The sequence below is a fragment of the Lissotriton vulgaris genome, chromosome 5 (assembly GCF_964263255.1).
Source record: "Lissotriton vulgaris chromosome 5, aLisVul1.2, whole genome shotgun sequence".
In the NCBI taxonomy this organism is placed as follows: Eukaryota; Metazoa; Chordata; class Amphibia; order Caudata; family Salamandridae; genus Lissotriton; species Lissotriton vulgaris.
The window spans coordinates 307,506,401-307,523,331 of record NC_141693.1 but is presented as its reverse complement, the minus strand read 5'-3'; the positions used below and the strand labels follow the sequence as shown (position 1 = coordinate 307,523,331).

Sequence of the window (16,931 nt, the reverse complement as noted above, 5' to 3'; positions counted from 1 at the left end):
AAGTCGAGCTCGAGGGTATATATAAAGAGGACAAAGGAGCACTGAGCATTGTTTGTAAGCATTATCACATGGAAGTAGTATAAACCCTGGTCCCCGTTTTGGAAAGACCTCTAAAAAGTAGGTAACATTAAAAGGAAATCTGGTCATACAGCATCTGTACCCAGAATTCGCAAAAATACATAAATAAGTCTCAGGACCTGGAGCTCATTTTAGAAGAAAGACATCTGCAAATGCTGCTGAGTTTTGAAAGTCCCCGGGGCATGATTGAGGTTGCCAATTAGAAAACGGAGCTTTGACTACTCTTTTAGAGGCTGCGTTAATTCTAGCAGGGCTAGAGAAAAAGAAAAGTCTGGAATCTCCAACATATTCGAAAATGTTCCGAGCCAAGGAATAGTCAAAGCATTATCCAATAAAAGACAATCAGATATAATCTCCCTGGTAAAACGTACTTCTAGTGAACTCCAGACTCTTAGCCATACCAACAAAGGACTTAAACTAATTGTGCCTGTTAAAAAATTCAGAGGATGCCCTCTTTCCCCTTTATTATTTATTCTCTGCCTTGAACCCTTCCTGATTAGAATCCGCTCAAACCCCCTAATTAATGGGTTCCAATTGTCGTCGATTGAGACGAAAATTTCGGCCTACGCTGATGACATCCTGGTTTACATGGCCAATCCTGTCTCTTCTCTCCCTCCCTTTTTGGAAGAAGTCCGCTTGTACTCCTCTGTCTCTGGCTATAAGCTTAATCTCTCCAAAACGGAGGTTTTACCCCTAAATTCAACTTGTTACCAATATATGTTTGCATCAACTGATTTTGCCTGGTGTCCTTCCAAGATCAAATACTTGGGTATTTGGTTTGCCTCCTCGTTGGGTGAAACCCTTAAATTGACCTTTGCCTCCCTTACCCGAAAAATTCAATCCCTCCTTCAATCCTGGTCCCCCCTTTTCCTCTCCTGGTGGGGTCGATTAGATACCATTAAAATGATGATTTCCCCTCATATTTTGTACACTGTTCGATGCTCCCCCTGAAGATCCCTAATTTATATTTTAACCGGCTGAACTCCATTTGCTCCAAATTTTTGTGGAATAATAAAAGACCCCGTATTGCTTTACATAAGCTTATACGCCCTAAATCTGAAGGTGGAGTTCGCTTTCCTGATTTTAAATCATACCACTCTGCCTTTCTAATAAAGCAATCTTTTTCTTTGGCTTTTAATTTCAATGATACCCCTCTGCCCAAATGGATCGCCAATGAACGGTCCTTGTTAAAAGATTTTACTTTCCAACAATCTCTTTTTATGTCAAATTGTTCATTTCTGACTAAGCACCCTGTACTGAAATATTCACATACTCTGCTGCACACTGTATTCTCGAAAGATTTATACCCCTTGCAATGTTTTCTCTCATCAAGTGTGTGGTACAACAAATATCTTAAGTATAAGGGTAAATCTTTTTATTTCAAGTATTGGAAAGAAAAGGACATTGTATTTGTATACCAATTTTTTTCTGATGCATCCATTATTTCATTTCCTGTAATGCAAACCATGTTTGACCTACCTGTTCATTTTAGCAAAGAATATGACATTATCACTTCCGCTATTATATCTCATTTGTTTACCCTTCCTACTTTTGATTCCCTCCCTTCCCTTACTCCTTCCACTCCTCTATACCCTTTGTTTTCCCAACAAATCCCCAAAGCTGCTCTAGTTTATAAGCTTTTGTTAGCTAATATTGCGCTTAGACCTAAAACTGTTACTGAAATTGCCTGGGAAACGGATCTTTCTATCTCATTATCCGTTGATGTTTGGGATCACTTATGGTGCAAATTGTTTAAGACATCGATTTCAGCTCGCCTTACTTAGTCACTTTTTTTTTATTTACCATAGAGCTCTTATCACCCCTGTTAGCATAACAAAATTCTCCTCCTCGTCCTCCCCCCCTCTGTTGGTCCTGCTCCTCTCACCCCGGCACGCTCAAACACCTACTGTTTGATTGCTCCTCTGTTCTTGCTTTTTGGAACTCAGTTTGGGATTTTTGCATGCGTATTTTTCATTTCTCTGCCCCATTCTCATTGCTACACGTTTTTTTAGGCTCCCAATCTGATATTTTAGACTTACATTCATATAATGCTAAACTATTTGATCTTTTCCTTGCAACTGCTTTTAAAGTAATTTTGTCATGTTGGAAGGATAATACTAAACTGTCTGTTCATACATGGTGGAATGTCATATGTGATGAGCATAGAATTGCAATTGCTTCTTCTTCCTCTGTCTCCTTAAAAATTAAATCCGATCTTACCTGGCTTCCTTTCTCTAACTTATCTTCCCCCTCCGCTTCCTAACCTTTCCTTCTTTTTCTTTCTTTCTCTCTCTTTCTTTTTCTTTTCTTTTCTCCTCCTACTTTCTTCTTCCCCTCTCTTCCTTTTCTCACATTCTCCGAACCAACGCTCCTTTTCATCTCCTTCTCCTTGTCTTTTCACATTGGTTCTGATTTTTTGTATACTGTTATATTATGCTGTACTCTTTCTTAAACAAAATAAAACTTTCTTAAACTGAAAAAAATAAAATTCAGGCTTGTTTCAAAGTGGCATAAGAATACAAGTCTATTTAGAAACTGCCAGTAATCTACATAAAAACGAGTTCTGCACTCTTTGTAGCTGCTCAGCTCCATTTGACCCCCAAACTCCTGCACCATAACATCCTAAAGACACACATTTACTTTCATAAACATTAGTGACCTCCTTCACTGGTTTTTTGACCGAGGTTCCTGGTAAAGTTTAAACATTACTATATTGCACTCTATAACTGACAAACTCGCATTTTAAGTTAAGGCTCCCAATTCATATTGGAGTTCAAGATAATGCCCAAAAGAAATAAATATTCAACCTTAGCAATCTCAACAACGCCCAAAGTGAAAATTCTCCATTTTTGTATTTTTTCGACCCAATATCATGGTAATCGACTTGGGAGTGGATTTCGACTTTGGCGGTCACCCCACTATCGGCAGCGGCAGCAGTCGGAGAACAGTCAAGCAGACAACATCCAGACTGCCGCATCAGGACATTCCTGCAGGGCTGGCGGTGTGCTGGCGGTGTCCCCGCCATGAAAAGGTCGGTGGAAAGGCAGGTCGTAATGAGGACGGCCGTGCAGGAGCAGGGACCGCCTCTATTGGCTGCCTCTGCCTCTCCCGCCACCGTGGGAGCAGGAATGTTGGCAGAGACGGCAATCTGAACGCAGTCTCCCCGCCCGCATCGTAATCCAATGGTCGGACTGCCAGGTATGCAGGCACCTGGAGAGCCAAAAAGAGACAGTGGTTCCCAGACTGCCAGGGTCATAATCAAGCCCTTAAAAAAGTTTGTTTTCAGACCCAGGTCGTTCATAAAAGAATTAACAGGAGTCTAAAAAAAAATTGGAGGGCATTTGGGGTTCTTGATATTTGATTGGCATCATAAGCATACAGCAGCACTGAGACAGGGCAGTTTCTCATTTGGGGTATATCTTTCCTAGATTAACAGAGATGCTTGTCCAAGCCTTTTATGTATAGTAGGAAGAGCAGTGAAGCCAACACATCCCTGTCCAACTCCTAGCCTAGATATTATTTTGGGAAGAGAGTTCACCATCAACCCCATATCTAATGCTGGCTGCAGTATCTTGGTGCATCCGAAGTAACAGATATATAACGGGCTGATTTAGCCCTTCCTTTTCCAGGATTGCCAAAGCTTGAAACGAATAGCCAAATCAAAAGCACAGGAGAGGTCCATAAACAGAACCTTTCCTGGCCTTGACATACTTACCTAAAATTAATTGAAGACTTGGGGATTGTTGCACTGTGCCTAGACCGGGACGAAAGCCAAACTGTACCCTAGATAAAATCTGGTTATCATTCACCCAAGTTTCCAGTTTGGAAACCAACATTATGCCTAAAATCTTAAATGAACTATCTAAAAGAGAAATAAGTGGTAGCCACTTGCAAGATTCCGGTTACCTATTTTAAAAATCGAAACTACTGCCCTTTTCCAGGATAGAACTGAGTGTCCTACAATAGCTGCTTTAATAATATTTGACAACACTGGGGCTCAGAATGAACTATTTTCCATATATATTCAAAGGGACTCCATCCAGTCACAGGGCTTTACCAGCGGGGTTTGGCTTAATAGCTCAGATAACATCCTGAATGCCAAAGACTGACTAAATTGGAATAAGGCCTCCTGACTGCAACATGGTTCCACCAGGCTGGAGGTATTGGATATGGACCTGGGCGGGTCAAAAATATTTGAAAAATGATCAACCCAAGTCTGAGCTGGAATAATGGATTCGATCATAGGTCTTTGAAGATCGGATATAAGGGGTGGTTAGCCACCTTCCAAAATGAAGCACTATCCCTTAGCTTCCCTACCTTCTACAAATCCATACTAGTTTTGGCTCCGACCTCAGCTTTCCTATTAGCAAGGACTTCCTTGTAGGCCTTATAGGCAGAGATTACATCTTCCCTAGAACGTGGAGGCCTGGAGAGTGCTCATTTCAAATGTTTATGGGCAGCTGTACAAGCACGATTAAACCAGTCCTTGGTACGTTTTAGCTCAATTGGGTTTCTTACACACAATCTTGGAGAAATTGAATGGGAGGCTGAATTAAAAGCCTCAATGATATTCTGTGGATCCTCACTATGAGGGGTCAGGATCCTAAAAGCATGATGGTGATCTCGTACAAGCTCTTCCAACAAGCATTTCTTGTGAACAGTTTCCCATTTAATTCGGATACCCTTATTCTTTGCGTAGACTAATTCTTGACCAACGTTTCCCTTATGATTATTAGGCAGATTCAAACCAACTGAAACTGAGTAGGTTATGGTCACTAATACAACTGGCAACACCAGTATTATCCTGTAAACAAACATAAAATTATGATAAAATCATGAAATCAATATCACTACAATGACCATTTCCTTTACAGGTGGAAGGACAATGGGTATCTGAGGACCTATAGTCCCTTGTGAATACCAGATTCCTATATGTCCTCAGTCCATTTAATGCCTCCCCATATGGGATGGTTTATGAGTTCTTCTCATTCAAGAGCCCTTCAGCTTGAAGAGGAATTTCAGCCAGAGAGACAACTGTGAAAACAAACAAACAAAAAATACCACACTAGAAGATAAAATGGACATGCTGTCTGAATTTAGATTCCAGATAACTGAACATGAAGGATCATCATTTTGCATTTTTGCTATCATGTTATTTAGCTGTTCAGTTCATCAAAGCTGAAACTAGTGAGGAGCCAGTGTCAGATTGTTCCAGCCTCCTCCGAGATGGCACTCAATTCTGTTCATCCTTGTATGGTATGCGGAGGTGAAAGACAAAGGATCAAAGATTGTGTTTTTATTGAGTAGATTAAAAATTGATTTTGTGAATGTAAAAAAGTTGCCGCTAAGGGCTTCCGACGGCTGATTGGAGGTACCATCAAACCAAATTTGGTTTTATTAATGGTACACTTTTTGAAATGATAGTCTTGGGAAAAATACTAAAGTGGCCTTATTTCACTGTTTGAGAGCCCGGTCTGCTATTTATTCTTTTATAGTGGGTAATAAGGTCGTGCACATTTGGACCAATGAGCCAGTCAAGTGCTATGCACAGTCATTGTAAATCCATTTATAATTACAATTACGAGTAGCTGAACTGCCATCAGACATGCACAGTTACACAATACATGCAATGACATGCATACACATATTATATGGGAGGCTAATGCTTAAGAAAAGTGGTAATCTAACATACAAGATCTATTGGTGACTTGGAAAAGTACATATAATACCTCCAAAGTGCAAAAGAGGGTGTGCTATACCAGATACCTTTCAAAGGGGAAATACACTTCTCTCTTAATGGAAAATTAAGGAAGCCAAAGGACAAAGAGTGTATAACGGGCATAAACAGAAGCATATTGTTTTGTATATTGCTGACCAGAGTTGTTGAATGCTCTGATCCTTCATGTTTTTAAAACTGTGATTTTATAAAAGTGAATTTACAATATTCCATTTTTATCCATTTGATTCTTGGACCTTTATAAATATGCACTATGTATTGTTGAAGTATGTACTTTTATGATCTTAGTGATCGAAAATAATGTTATAACTGGCATAAATATATAATTCAAAAAGATCATCAAAACGTAGGTCAATGTCACCCAACAGTATGTTTTTTACAAGCAGATCTTGATGCAGATCTCAAGTGCCCTTCCATGTGTAGGATATTCTCTTGATAACAGACAGTGAAAGTGTAGGACCATTGCTAGCAGCAGATATGCAATGGAAATGCCAAGCAATCACACACTTTGGACAAGGGGGAAGAGGGAACCATTGCCTGGCCCCTTCTTGGCAATGGATTGTCACCATACTGAATGTTGCTTGCGATTACAGACCACAAACATTTGCACTTTAATAGGAATTCAACACACCTGGGGAATAAGAACATAAAATGACGACAAAAAATAAAAATACATCCAGGATATATCTTGGTAAACCTCATAACTGTAGAAGAATAAAGTGCAAAATAAAATTTGGACATTGCCGAGGAAATTATTAAAAGCCATGGACAAGTCTTTCAGCAAGTCACTAGTATGAATAAGCATTAGCAAAGCCAATATATCCGGCTTAGCTGTTTATTCGCTCAGTGGACTAATGCAACCAGACAAAAAGTCTGCGTTTTTAGCCTCATGGTCACAAGTTCAAACTCCAGGGGGTCCACTCAGCCTTTCAACCTTCTTAGGTTGAGAAAATGAGTGCCATTGAGGTAGGTAACAATATTGACAAGTTTCAAGATATGAAAAGTAACAGAATTGTTTTCAAGTCTCGCTCTCTGTGGGAGTGAGGAAAAGCAGCTGAAATCGGAGTTTGAAATAAAAACACCTCCATTATCCACGAGATGAGACTTATGGGAACAAGGAAAATAGAAGCCATAGCAATGTGATCATTATGTCTAAACCAAAGGTGGCAGCCCTTAGCCGAACAATAAAATAAAATAGGCAGCTATATGAAGATCAGCACCACATGCGAGTCCTGACACGGGCAAAACAATGGTAATTAGGAAATACTTATTTGGTGAGAAATGGCAAAAAAGATTGTTGAATGTATGCAACACTTGTGGAGCAAAGAATTAAACGTGTGATTATGGAGCATACTTTTTGGACATAAAAAAGCCCCTTATGCTCTGCAAAGGAAGGCGGAAAGATACATCCGTACAGCAAATAGCATGACATGAGAGAATGCGCCTGTGGAGTGGACCCACAGACCACTGTACGTGCATGCTAAAGTGCTGGGAACCAAAGCTGTGCAGGCAGCACAACTGTAAATCCATACCTACAAAAGAAAGAGGTCATCTAATAATGGGTGACCTCAACAGAACATTCCTTATTAAGTAACCTACACTGCTTTTGAGTCAAGTGGAATAATGACAGTATAATCGTAGTATGAAACAATGTCACATGCATTTAATGCTCTGGTTGGCAGAGAGAATAGTTAAAAGAATAAAGCAACCACTCAGGCTTTACAATTCAATCTGCGCCAGCGTGGTGCCCTATGCAACAGGAACATGACAACAATATTTATTGGACTAACACGACCTGGTCGGATCACTAACATAGCCACAATATACTTTAGATTCAAGGCACCTTGGAAGCCTGTTCTGTACAATAGCATCCTTAGATGCTAAGACACTGCCCACTCAGTCAAGAGTTAATAATTTGAGCAAAATGATGCACACTAGAATGGGACTGGCCACAGGTTGGAGGTCATCATGCAGGATTGAAAACACTATTTAGGACTATAAGAACCAGTTTTTCTTATAAATACACCTTCAAATGTTGCCTCCAGCATTATAACAATTTAAGTAATGAGGGTGAACAACAAGTCTCAAAAACGATATAAAAATTAACCAATCAGCCCGCGCAAACTAGCACATATGAACACAACTTAAAGACACTTGGTAATATAACATTGGCAATTATTTGCACATTACATACACACACACACACACACACTGAAAAGCTTTTGCTATCTGCATTGTCACTACGTTGTAACACACTTGCAAAGGTATGTTAGATTTTGTATTTTGTTACAGAAAGCAACACTTTTGTTACCGAGTACAACAATTATTTATTTCAATTTGGTACTCACGGTCTTCTCCTGGGCAAGGCATGCCGGGCTGCTCTGGGATGCTCGCAAAAACTGAAAGAAAACGGCAACAAAACACCTCTTTATTGTTCTTGAAACTAAAAAGAGTACTTCATGGCTCAATGGAACAATGCATCCTTCCCGGCTCCCTGACCCGACAGCATGGAAATGACAGTCTGCAGCAAAGAAACATGTAGACGTGTTTCCCATCCACCCCCTGGAAGTTTTTTTCCTGTCTTCCTCCGACTGTACAGTTAGTTCCAAGGACCGCTTATGTGCCGAGAGCAACTGCCACCGAAATGAGCTGCTGGCTGCAGACTTTCTAAACGAAGCCAGCTCGTCATGGAATGCTGAAAGGAGTCCACAGGCGGGGAGGAAGGGTGGGAAGCAGAGGCGAGTGGAGAGAGGAAACCAGGCCAGCGCCTTTATGCGTCTCTGCCATCCTGCCCAGCCAGTGACTAACAAACATGAAAGCAGAGGGCAGCACGGAAACCAAGCGAGCACTGTTGGGCCGGGGACGGCTGGAAAGTTGGAAATTCAAGCCATTACGCTACATAAGGCCTGACTTCACTAGGAAAGAGACCAGATTCTAAAAATATATGATGGCTGTCCCATTTAGGAAATATACCGCACGAGCGACATTTTAAGGCAGCGTTTGTACTTGGAAAACAAATACAATTTTGCTTTAGAGAAGGGGAGCGAGGTTTTGGTAAGCATAATATTTTGTAATTTCTGCTCTGTTGAACAGCCTAGGACTAGAAAAACGGGAGTCAAGCACATCAGAGTTCCACACCAACAGTACTCTATTGAAGAGGTGGAAAATGTGCATCATGCCAGCCCACACACACCACGGCTAAGTCAACAGTAGGCATAACACTGAATTTCCTGACTGCTATAATTAACAAAACCTAAGGAAGAGCGGACTCCTATGAATGGCTCTGCCTTCACGAGCAAGCAGACATCTAGGGAGCAGCACATAACCACGCAAGAACAGTCAATGTTTGACAGTCTAGCCTTTATTCTTTACTAAATGAAGTGCCAGTAGCTGTCCAATTTGTGAGTCTTTACATGGATAGGCGAGTGGATCGATGCAAGGATGATGCAGGGCACGGATGGATCAGCAACAGAGTACACAGTGAATGAATGGACTGGGTGAGTGACTGAAGAATAAGTTACTTACCTTCGGTAATGCCTTATCTAGTAAAGGCAGGATATGGGCACCAGACTGGATCTGTAAAGTTTTCTACCGCAGTACCTCTGCACATCGGTAGAGGGCGTTGGGCGACTCCATAGCAACGTTGTCCACCAGATGTGACGTCGACAGAGACAATATAAGCATACCCCGGCACGATGATGTCAGTTTCTTCTGTAACCACTTTCCGTGCTAAAACACAGAGCCACTAAGAGACAACAATAGGAAAGTGTGCCCAAAAAGAATTATCTTTTTGTAAAAAACATTTGTAATACTATTCTTTTTTTGGTATAACTGAAAGGCACGAAAATGGCAGAAGGGATCAGGGAGAGTAAGGACAACCTAGTTCGCTGAGCGGGGAAGAGGGCTGGTCGGTAAGGAATCTGCAGCTAGATCCATTCTCCACCAGATAAGGTGTTACCGCAGGTAGGTAATTTATTCATCTGATAGAGATGCCTAGCTGCAGATTGCTGATCTTTGAATTAGATACCCAAGAAATACCATCCCCAGAGTAGGGTCTGCAAACGGGTCCACTACAGACCCCAGACTAGGACTAGCCAGCTCGAGAGAGAGAGAGAGAGAGAGAGAGAGAGAGAGAGAGAGAGAGAGAGAGAGAGAGAGAGAGAGAGAGAGAGAGAGAGAGAGAGAGAGAGAGAGAGAGAGAGAGAGAGAGAGAGAGAGAGAGAGAGAGAGAGAGAGAGAGAGAGAGAGAGAGAGAGAGAGAGAGAGAGAGAGAGAGAGAGAGAGAGAGAGAGAGAACGGCTGTCAGTAAAGGCAGGTGAGGAAGAAGATGACTCACTGGAATTATTGTAGAAAACATGGAAAAAGATACCCATGGAAGAAAATAAGGATGGGTTATAAGACTACTTCAGATATTTACAAGACCATAGACCTCCCCAATGATAACTGGACCATGAGAGGACGAGGTTGAAGGCCAAAGATAATGGCTAATACCATGGAGCCCAAGCCCTTGGCCATAGAGGCAAGCAATGCAAAAAACACCACCCAAAGCCATAAGAAAACATGGCAACAATAACAAGGATAGTCATAGCCAATATGCAACCCTGTGAAACACACCAAGAGAAAGGCAAGCCTTCTGGGACCATGCAACAGAGAACCATAGGCTTTGAGGGTGTGCAACAGCAATGCAACAAACAAGAGAAAGCACTGTGGGACACAAGGAAAAGGCATCAGGGCAAGCAAAAACGCACTCCCTCCTAGAAAGGTAGCACAACATGACTGTCTAGAGATACTAATAAAAAAATAATAATATTGATGGGCATATATGTATAATATATACAATATAGATATGCACCATATAAGCTATATAGTAAAGAATACCCAGAAGGGTACATAGAAAAGTGCACAATACTGGACACTGGCTGAGATATTATAGCGGTGGACCGGCAATATCCATACTGTACCGCATAAAAAAAATAGAGGAATAAGAAGATATGACACCTCCAAGAAAAAGAAAAGCAATCGGGCATAAAACGCCACAACCAACTGAATGGCGACAATAAGGCCTCCGAGAGGTGATCGAAAGGGAAAACAGCAGGTGAAAAACAAACCGCTAGAATAGAGCAACAAAAGCCACTATCTGGGACTGTAAACGAGCAAGTTGAACAAAGGCCTATTCAGACAACCAGCCTCCATCTTAGAAGAAAAAATATCCATGGAGAAAGACAGGATAATAAGTGAAAGACCAACAGCGGAGGTCTACAACCAACCGATAAGTAGAAGAACTGGAATAACAGACAGAGTGGCAGCGTACACAGCATAGCAAGTGCGGAGGCCACAAAAGAAATGTTTTCATAGGAGACAAAATCCACAAAAGGGTCAGAAGGTATCATTGAAAGACAGCAAGAAGCCCACAGTAAATCACGGCTATGGAGGAGAAAGAACCTCACCCCTTCCAGAGGCAGAGAAGAGAGAGAAAAATCAAAAGCAATAGAAAATCTCCAGTGTCCACAAGACATCTTGTGTCCAGCCAACAGGTCCTGTGACATCAAATGTGAGTCGAGAGAGTTATTTTCCCACCCACGAGTCCAAGGGGTACTGAACACAGAGAAGTTGGAACTTGATCCTCGCTCATGAGAAGGGAAGGAAAGTCCCCTAAAGAATCTGAGAGGGGGGGCATGGCCAAGTTGGCGGCAAGGTAGGAAGTCTTCTCCCGAGCTCCTGCCTGCCGTCCACCGCAAAAGCTTCTGATAGCACCCTGGAGGTACCGACACTACTGAAATTGTTGGCGGAACTCCGCGCTGACCTGCACTGCTGACGGGAGCTGCGGTGGTGAGCCTGGGACACTGTGCCAGACAGTGAACGCAAGCCCAGCGGTGACATTCATGGCCCGGCGGAGGCCTAACAACAGGGGGGTCCTTGTCGGATCCCGCCGAGGCCCGCTATCAACACCGCAGTTTCCGCCCATCACCTCCATAGCAAACCCAAGGGAGACGGCGCTACTGGTGGTGCATCCAGGACAATCACGGCCGGTGGCCGGTAGACCCCGGCTGCAGCTGGGACGGCGGAGGGACACCGCAAGGAGCCGTGGGGCCTGTCCCTCCGGCCGGGACTGAGGTGAGACCTTCCCCTGGATTGCCCTGCAACAACGCTTTGGCCCTGCTCTGGGGAACCCGGCCGGCACGAGTCGCGGCCCCTGCCCTGCCTCCGGTACTCGCACGGGGCTCGGGCGGCCGCTCGGCTTTGTGCGGCGGCGCCGCCCGCGGTGGGCCCCGACTTGTGGCATGGTGCGCCGCAAGACCGCTGCCTAGGGGGCCCGCGGGGGGCCGTGCGCTGCAGCCGGTGGGCCGCGAACAGACGGAGGAGACCCCCAAGCACCACTCAGCTGAGGCCCCACGAAGTGCGGATCGGCCCGCATTACCACGGCACCCTTGGAGGCTGCTCCTGCCTCGAGGCTCAGATCGGGGCCTAGGGAGAAGTGCATCACCGGCACCGCCCCCGATGCACTCAGGCGGCGGGGGCTTTGTGTCGCCGCCGCGGCCGACCGCTGAGGGGCCCCGGAGCGGGAAGAGACGCCTGAGCGCCGCCGCGCAAGGACCCTTGCATAAAGCAGTCAAGTGTTGGGATAAGGAGGGACTGCCGGCCCTGAGACCCGGGACCCAGGCCCGGTGGCGATTGGGCAGCCCTGCATCTGGGGGTGAGTGGCTGTACCTTTCAACACGGCTTCGATGGGATCCCTGGCATTTAGCACAGACAATTAAGACATGGCCAACGTGGGCAGAGAGAGACACCAGGTGCAGCTACGGCCGGGGGGACTATAGCTGCCACCAGATTGTTGCACCCAACACCACGCGGCGGGGCTGCAACTAGAGCGGGACTTGCCACGGTGGCGCGCTGTGATGGGCTGAAAGAAGGGGGCCCTGAGACTCCGGAGACCCTGAGGGTAGTGTAACCTGCTCGGGGGGGTGACCCACTTCCCGGGAGTGCACGCCCAACCCCCCGGCCCTATGCTATTGCTGCCCCTGGAGGCATGGTAGTATGTCCAAAGCTAGGACCACTAAGACTAAGGGCTTCAAAGACATTTTCGGCCGCTCACTCTCCAACCCCGACATGGCGGCTCGGGCCCGGAGGCTGAGGCGAGACGAGGCCCCACAGCCACGGGAGACGAGCCTATCATGAAAGCCTTCCTCGAATCCTTGTTCCTCAACCTCGTTGTCCTGTTCTCCATTGGGGACAGTTTCAGGGGACTTTTTAGTAATGGACTTTTAGGTTTCCTTTTCCCTTTTTTCATCTTGTTGGGTGGGTTCCCCTTGTCCACAATTTCCCTCCACTTAGCAGCGCACACCACCTCTGGGACCGACTCTGCCGCCCTCCTCCCCTACTATTTCCGCACACAGCCTACACGGCGATTATATCGAAACACTTCACCCAGTGCCCTAAATGCCACACGGTCCATGGAAGGTCTTGACCCTGAATGTTCGGGCCTGAATAACCCCATCAAAAGACGGGCTGTCCTTAACTACTTAGAACACTTCACAGCCGGCATCTGTCTGCTACAGGAGACTCACTTGCTATACAAGGACCAGCATAGGATGAAGTCCCGGGCCTTCCCCACACAACTGTTTTCCTCGCACTCTACTAAATCGGTTGGGGTAGCTATACTGGTTTCCCGCTCATTCCAGGGCAAGGTACTCCAGAAAGAGGCTGTGATCAGTTGCTGCCTACTCACATACCGATTCCAGGTAGCGGGGATGTCTCTCATTATCGGCTCGGTATACGCTCCCAATGAGGGCCAGGACAAGTTCTTACACACCGCTCTCACTGAAGCCACGGCGAACTCTGAGCGGCGCCTTCTACTGGGAGGATACTTGAACCTTGTCTTTGATAATCTCACTGACCGATCTTGCCAACGCACTAGCCAGGTAGGGGCCCTCTCACGTTCAGGTATGGCTCGACTCCGAGACCTGGGCCTCGTTGACTTATGGTGACACTTCCATCCACAGACCCGGACGTTCATCTATTACTCGGGAGCCCACAAAACCTATGCCAGACTTGATTACTTCTTGTGTACCACCCCACTACTGACATTAGCTACTGACCCGGACATCCTCACTGCGTCTTTATCTGACCACTCCCCGTCATGGCCTCCTTCCAACTTCCCTGTACACAGGTACCACTGAGACACTGGCGACTCCGCGACTCCCTTTTGCACCAGACCTCCATAACTGACCGCATCAAGACGGGCATCTCAAACTATTTGACTCTTAACGCTACCCCGGACACCTCCTTAGCGACGCAGTGGACGGCTCCTAAAGCTGTCTTGAGAGGAGAATTTATAGCCATCTCCCCTGCTATCAACAAAGAACGTGGCCAGAAGCGGGCCGAATCGACCCAACGAGTTGCGGAGTTGGAACAAATGCACCAACGCACTGGCGTTGCCAGGGCCTGGCGCCAACTTTGTACGGAACAAAAGCAGCTTGTGGCGCTGAACCAAGAGAAGGCTGAATGCGTGGCCCTTCGCCTTCGCCACTCCTACTAAGCAGGGGGGGGACAGGTGTGGCCGCCTCTTGGCTCATAAACTGCAGGAAGTGAGACAGCGGCAGGGAGTGCAGGCTATCCAGTCAGGTGGTGGAGACCTCACCTCCGACGATGTAGCCATAGCAGATTCCTTTCGGGACTTTTACGCCACCTTATACTCGGGCGACTCCCTCAATGTACAGCATAGCCTCTACTATCTGGAAACTGCGCAGCTTCCATCTCTGACCCCTAATCAGGATACCAGCCTGGATAGGGACATTGGGCTACAGGAGGTCATTGCGGCCATTTCGCGCCTCCGGCTTGGGAAGTCACCTGGCCCAGATCGCTATTCCGCGGCCTTCTATGAAACTTTTTGTAACCAAGTGGCCCCCCGGTTACGTGACTTGTTTAACACATTTGCCCAACCCGGCGCGATCCCGGAGGAAATGTTGGAGGCTTCGATTGTAGTCATCCCGAAACCCGGGAAGGATACTACCACTTGCAGTGCGTACAGACAGATCTCTCCTAAACATTGACATTAAGCTATATACGAGCATCCTCCCTACGAGGCTAGCTCCCCATATGCTCCAATTGGTGGAGCCGGACCGAGCAGGCTTTATTTCCCAAAGTCAAACTAGCGATAATACCAAGCGAGTTTTACATCTCATAGAATCGGCGTCCCGGGTGCAGGAGGAAATTATGCTACTGGCCATAGATGCTGAAAAGGCCTTCGATAGGTTCCATTGGCCCTACTTAAAACAGGTTCTGCATGGGTTCGGTCTGGGAGAGGTCCTGTGCACCCACATCCTCAACTGCTACCGCTCACCCCAAGCCACAGTGCGGATTAACAGCCAGACGTCCTCCCATTTTCATATTGGTAGGGGCACCCGGCAGAGGTGCCCTCTCTCCCCTATTCTTTTCGCGCTCTATATGGAGCCACTTGCACGGAGGGTTAGGAATCACCCCCTTGTCACAGGGATTAAATTTGGGGGAGACGTCCATAAGATTAGCTTATACGCGGACATCTTGCTCTCCATCACTGATCCTGCCCAGTCTATGAGGACTCGCTTTGTGGAACTACATTCCTTTGCACAGGCCTCGGGGTTCAGGATTAACACAGACAAATCTATTTCCCTTAACATCTCCCTGTCTGCACAGACGTTGACCCATTTGCAGGAAGAGCACCCTCTCCAGTGGTCCTCAACCACAGTTCCTTACCTAGGAGTGCTTTTAGGCCCCACTATACCAGCTACTATTGCGGCCAACTACGACAGGCTTTGCACATTAATCCGCAGAGAACTGGGCAGGGGGAAACATTACCCCTTTTCGTGGCTGGGTAGGATAGCGGCTGTCAAAATGACGGTTCTCCCCCAGGTCCTCTACCTCTTCCAGACTCTTCCACTACGCCCCCGGTAGGTTGGATCCAACAGACCCAGTCAGAGCTGTCGCACTTCATCTGGCAAGGACGCAAACCACGGTTCAAGCGGGCGGTAGCGGCTCTCCCCCCGGAGCAGGCAGGGGTTGGTGTCCTGGATTTGCAGCTTTATTTTTACACGGCACAGCTCCGCTACTTAGTGGAGTGGGGCAGCGCCTGGAGTCCGAAAAACACTGGCTGTTCCAGGACTAGGCAGTCTCAGGCTTGCCCTTGCAGGGTATCCCCTTCCTTCGGAAGAAGCACAGGCCACCCAACCTCTACGCATCCTATATTACAGGTACGATTTTAGAGGCTTGGGACCGAACCGCCACCACACATGAGCCAACATCATTTCCTTTCCCCCTGACCCCACATTTTAATAATCCTGAATTCACGCCAGGACTGGACCCCAGGGCCTTTACGGATTGGCGCCCCTCCCCGTGCCAGTCCTTGGGACACCTATTTGACCTGAAAGGCATCATACCGTTCCCACAACTTAGAGTAGATTATGGTATTCCAGAGAAGGGTAGATTGCAATACTTACAGCTTAGACACTGGGCACTCCAGCCACAAATTAAACCTGGAGCACATCGCCTCTTAACCCCCTACGAGAAGTGGCTGATTACCCGACCTACGGATAAAAAACTGATCTCCGATTTGTATAAGCACCTTTTAGCGGGTTCCACCCACACGTATAACGCTGGGAGGGTGCGATGGGAACGAGAACTAGGTAGGACCCTTTCCCACAAAGAATGGAGCGGCATATATTACAGGGCCCGGCACTCAGCGTACCACTCGGGGCTTACGGAGACATTGATTAAAGTTGCCACCTATTGGTATTACACACCGGAACGGCTCCATCACTTCGACTCTCACATTAGCGACCGATGTTGGAGGAGGTGTGGGGAGTTGGGTACCCTGGAGCACCTGCTGTGGAGTTGCGACCGCATCCAACCATACTGGGCCACAATTTTAGATCACATAGACTCATCTCGACACACAACTCCAACGCTTCCCAGCATACATCTCCTGGGGCTGCCCAACCCACTGATGTACCCTCTGAAATCCAGGAGAGGCCGCCTCATCGCCATTGCCCTGGAAGCAGCCACCCAAAACATACTCGCCCACTGGCGCTCCCCACAGGCCCCCCCACACTCAGGATGGCTTCAGAGGCTCTCGATGGTACTG

General features: G+C 46.4%; 1 protein-coding gene across 1 annotated transcript in view; it reads right to left on the bottom strand.

Moving 5' to 3' along the window:
- Positions 1–16,931, bottom strand: part of PRKCZ (protein kinase C zeta) — a 943,345-nt gene that overhangs the window by 576,848 nt on the left and 349,566 nt on the right. The window contains exon 5 of the mRNA XM_086921534.1: positions 8,164–8,214. Coding sequence (XP_086777660.1) covers positions 8,164–8,214 — 51 coding nt within the window. The remainder of the gene's footprint in view (positions 1–8,163; positions 8,215–16,931) is intronic.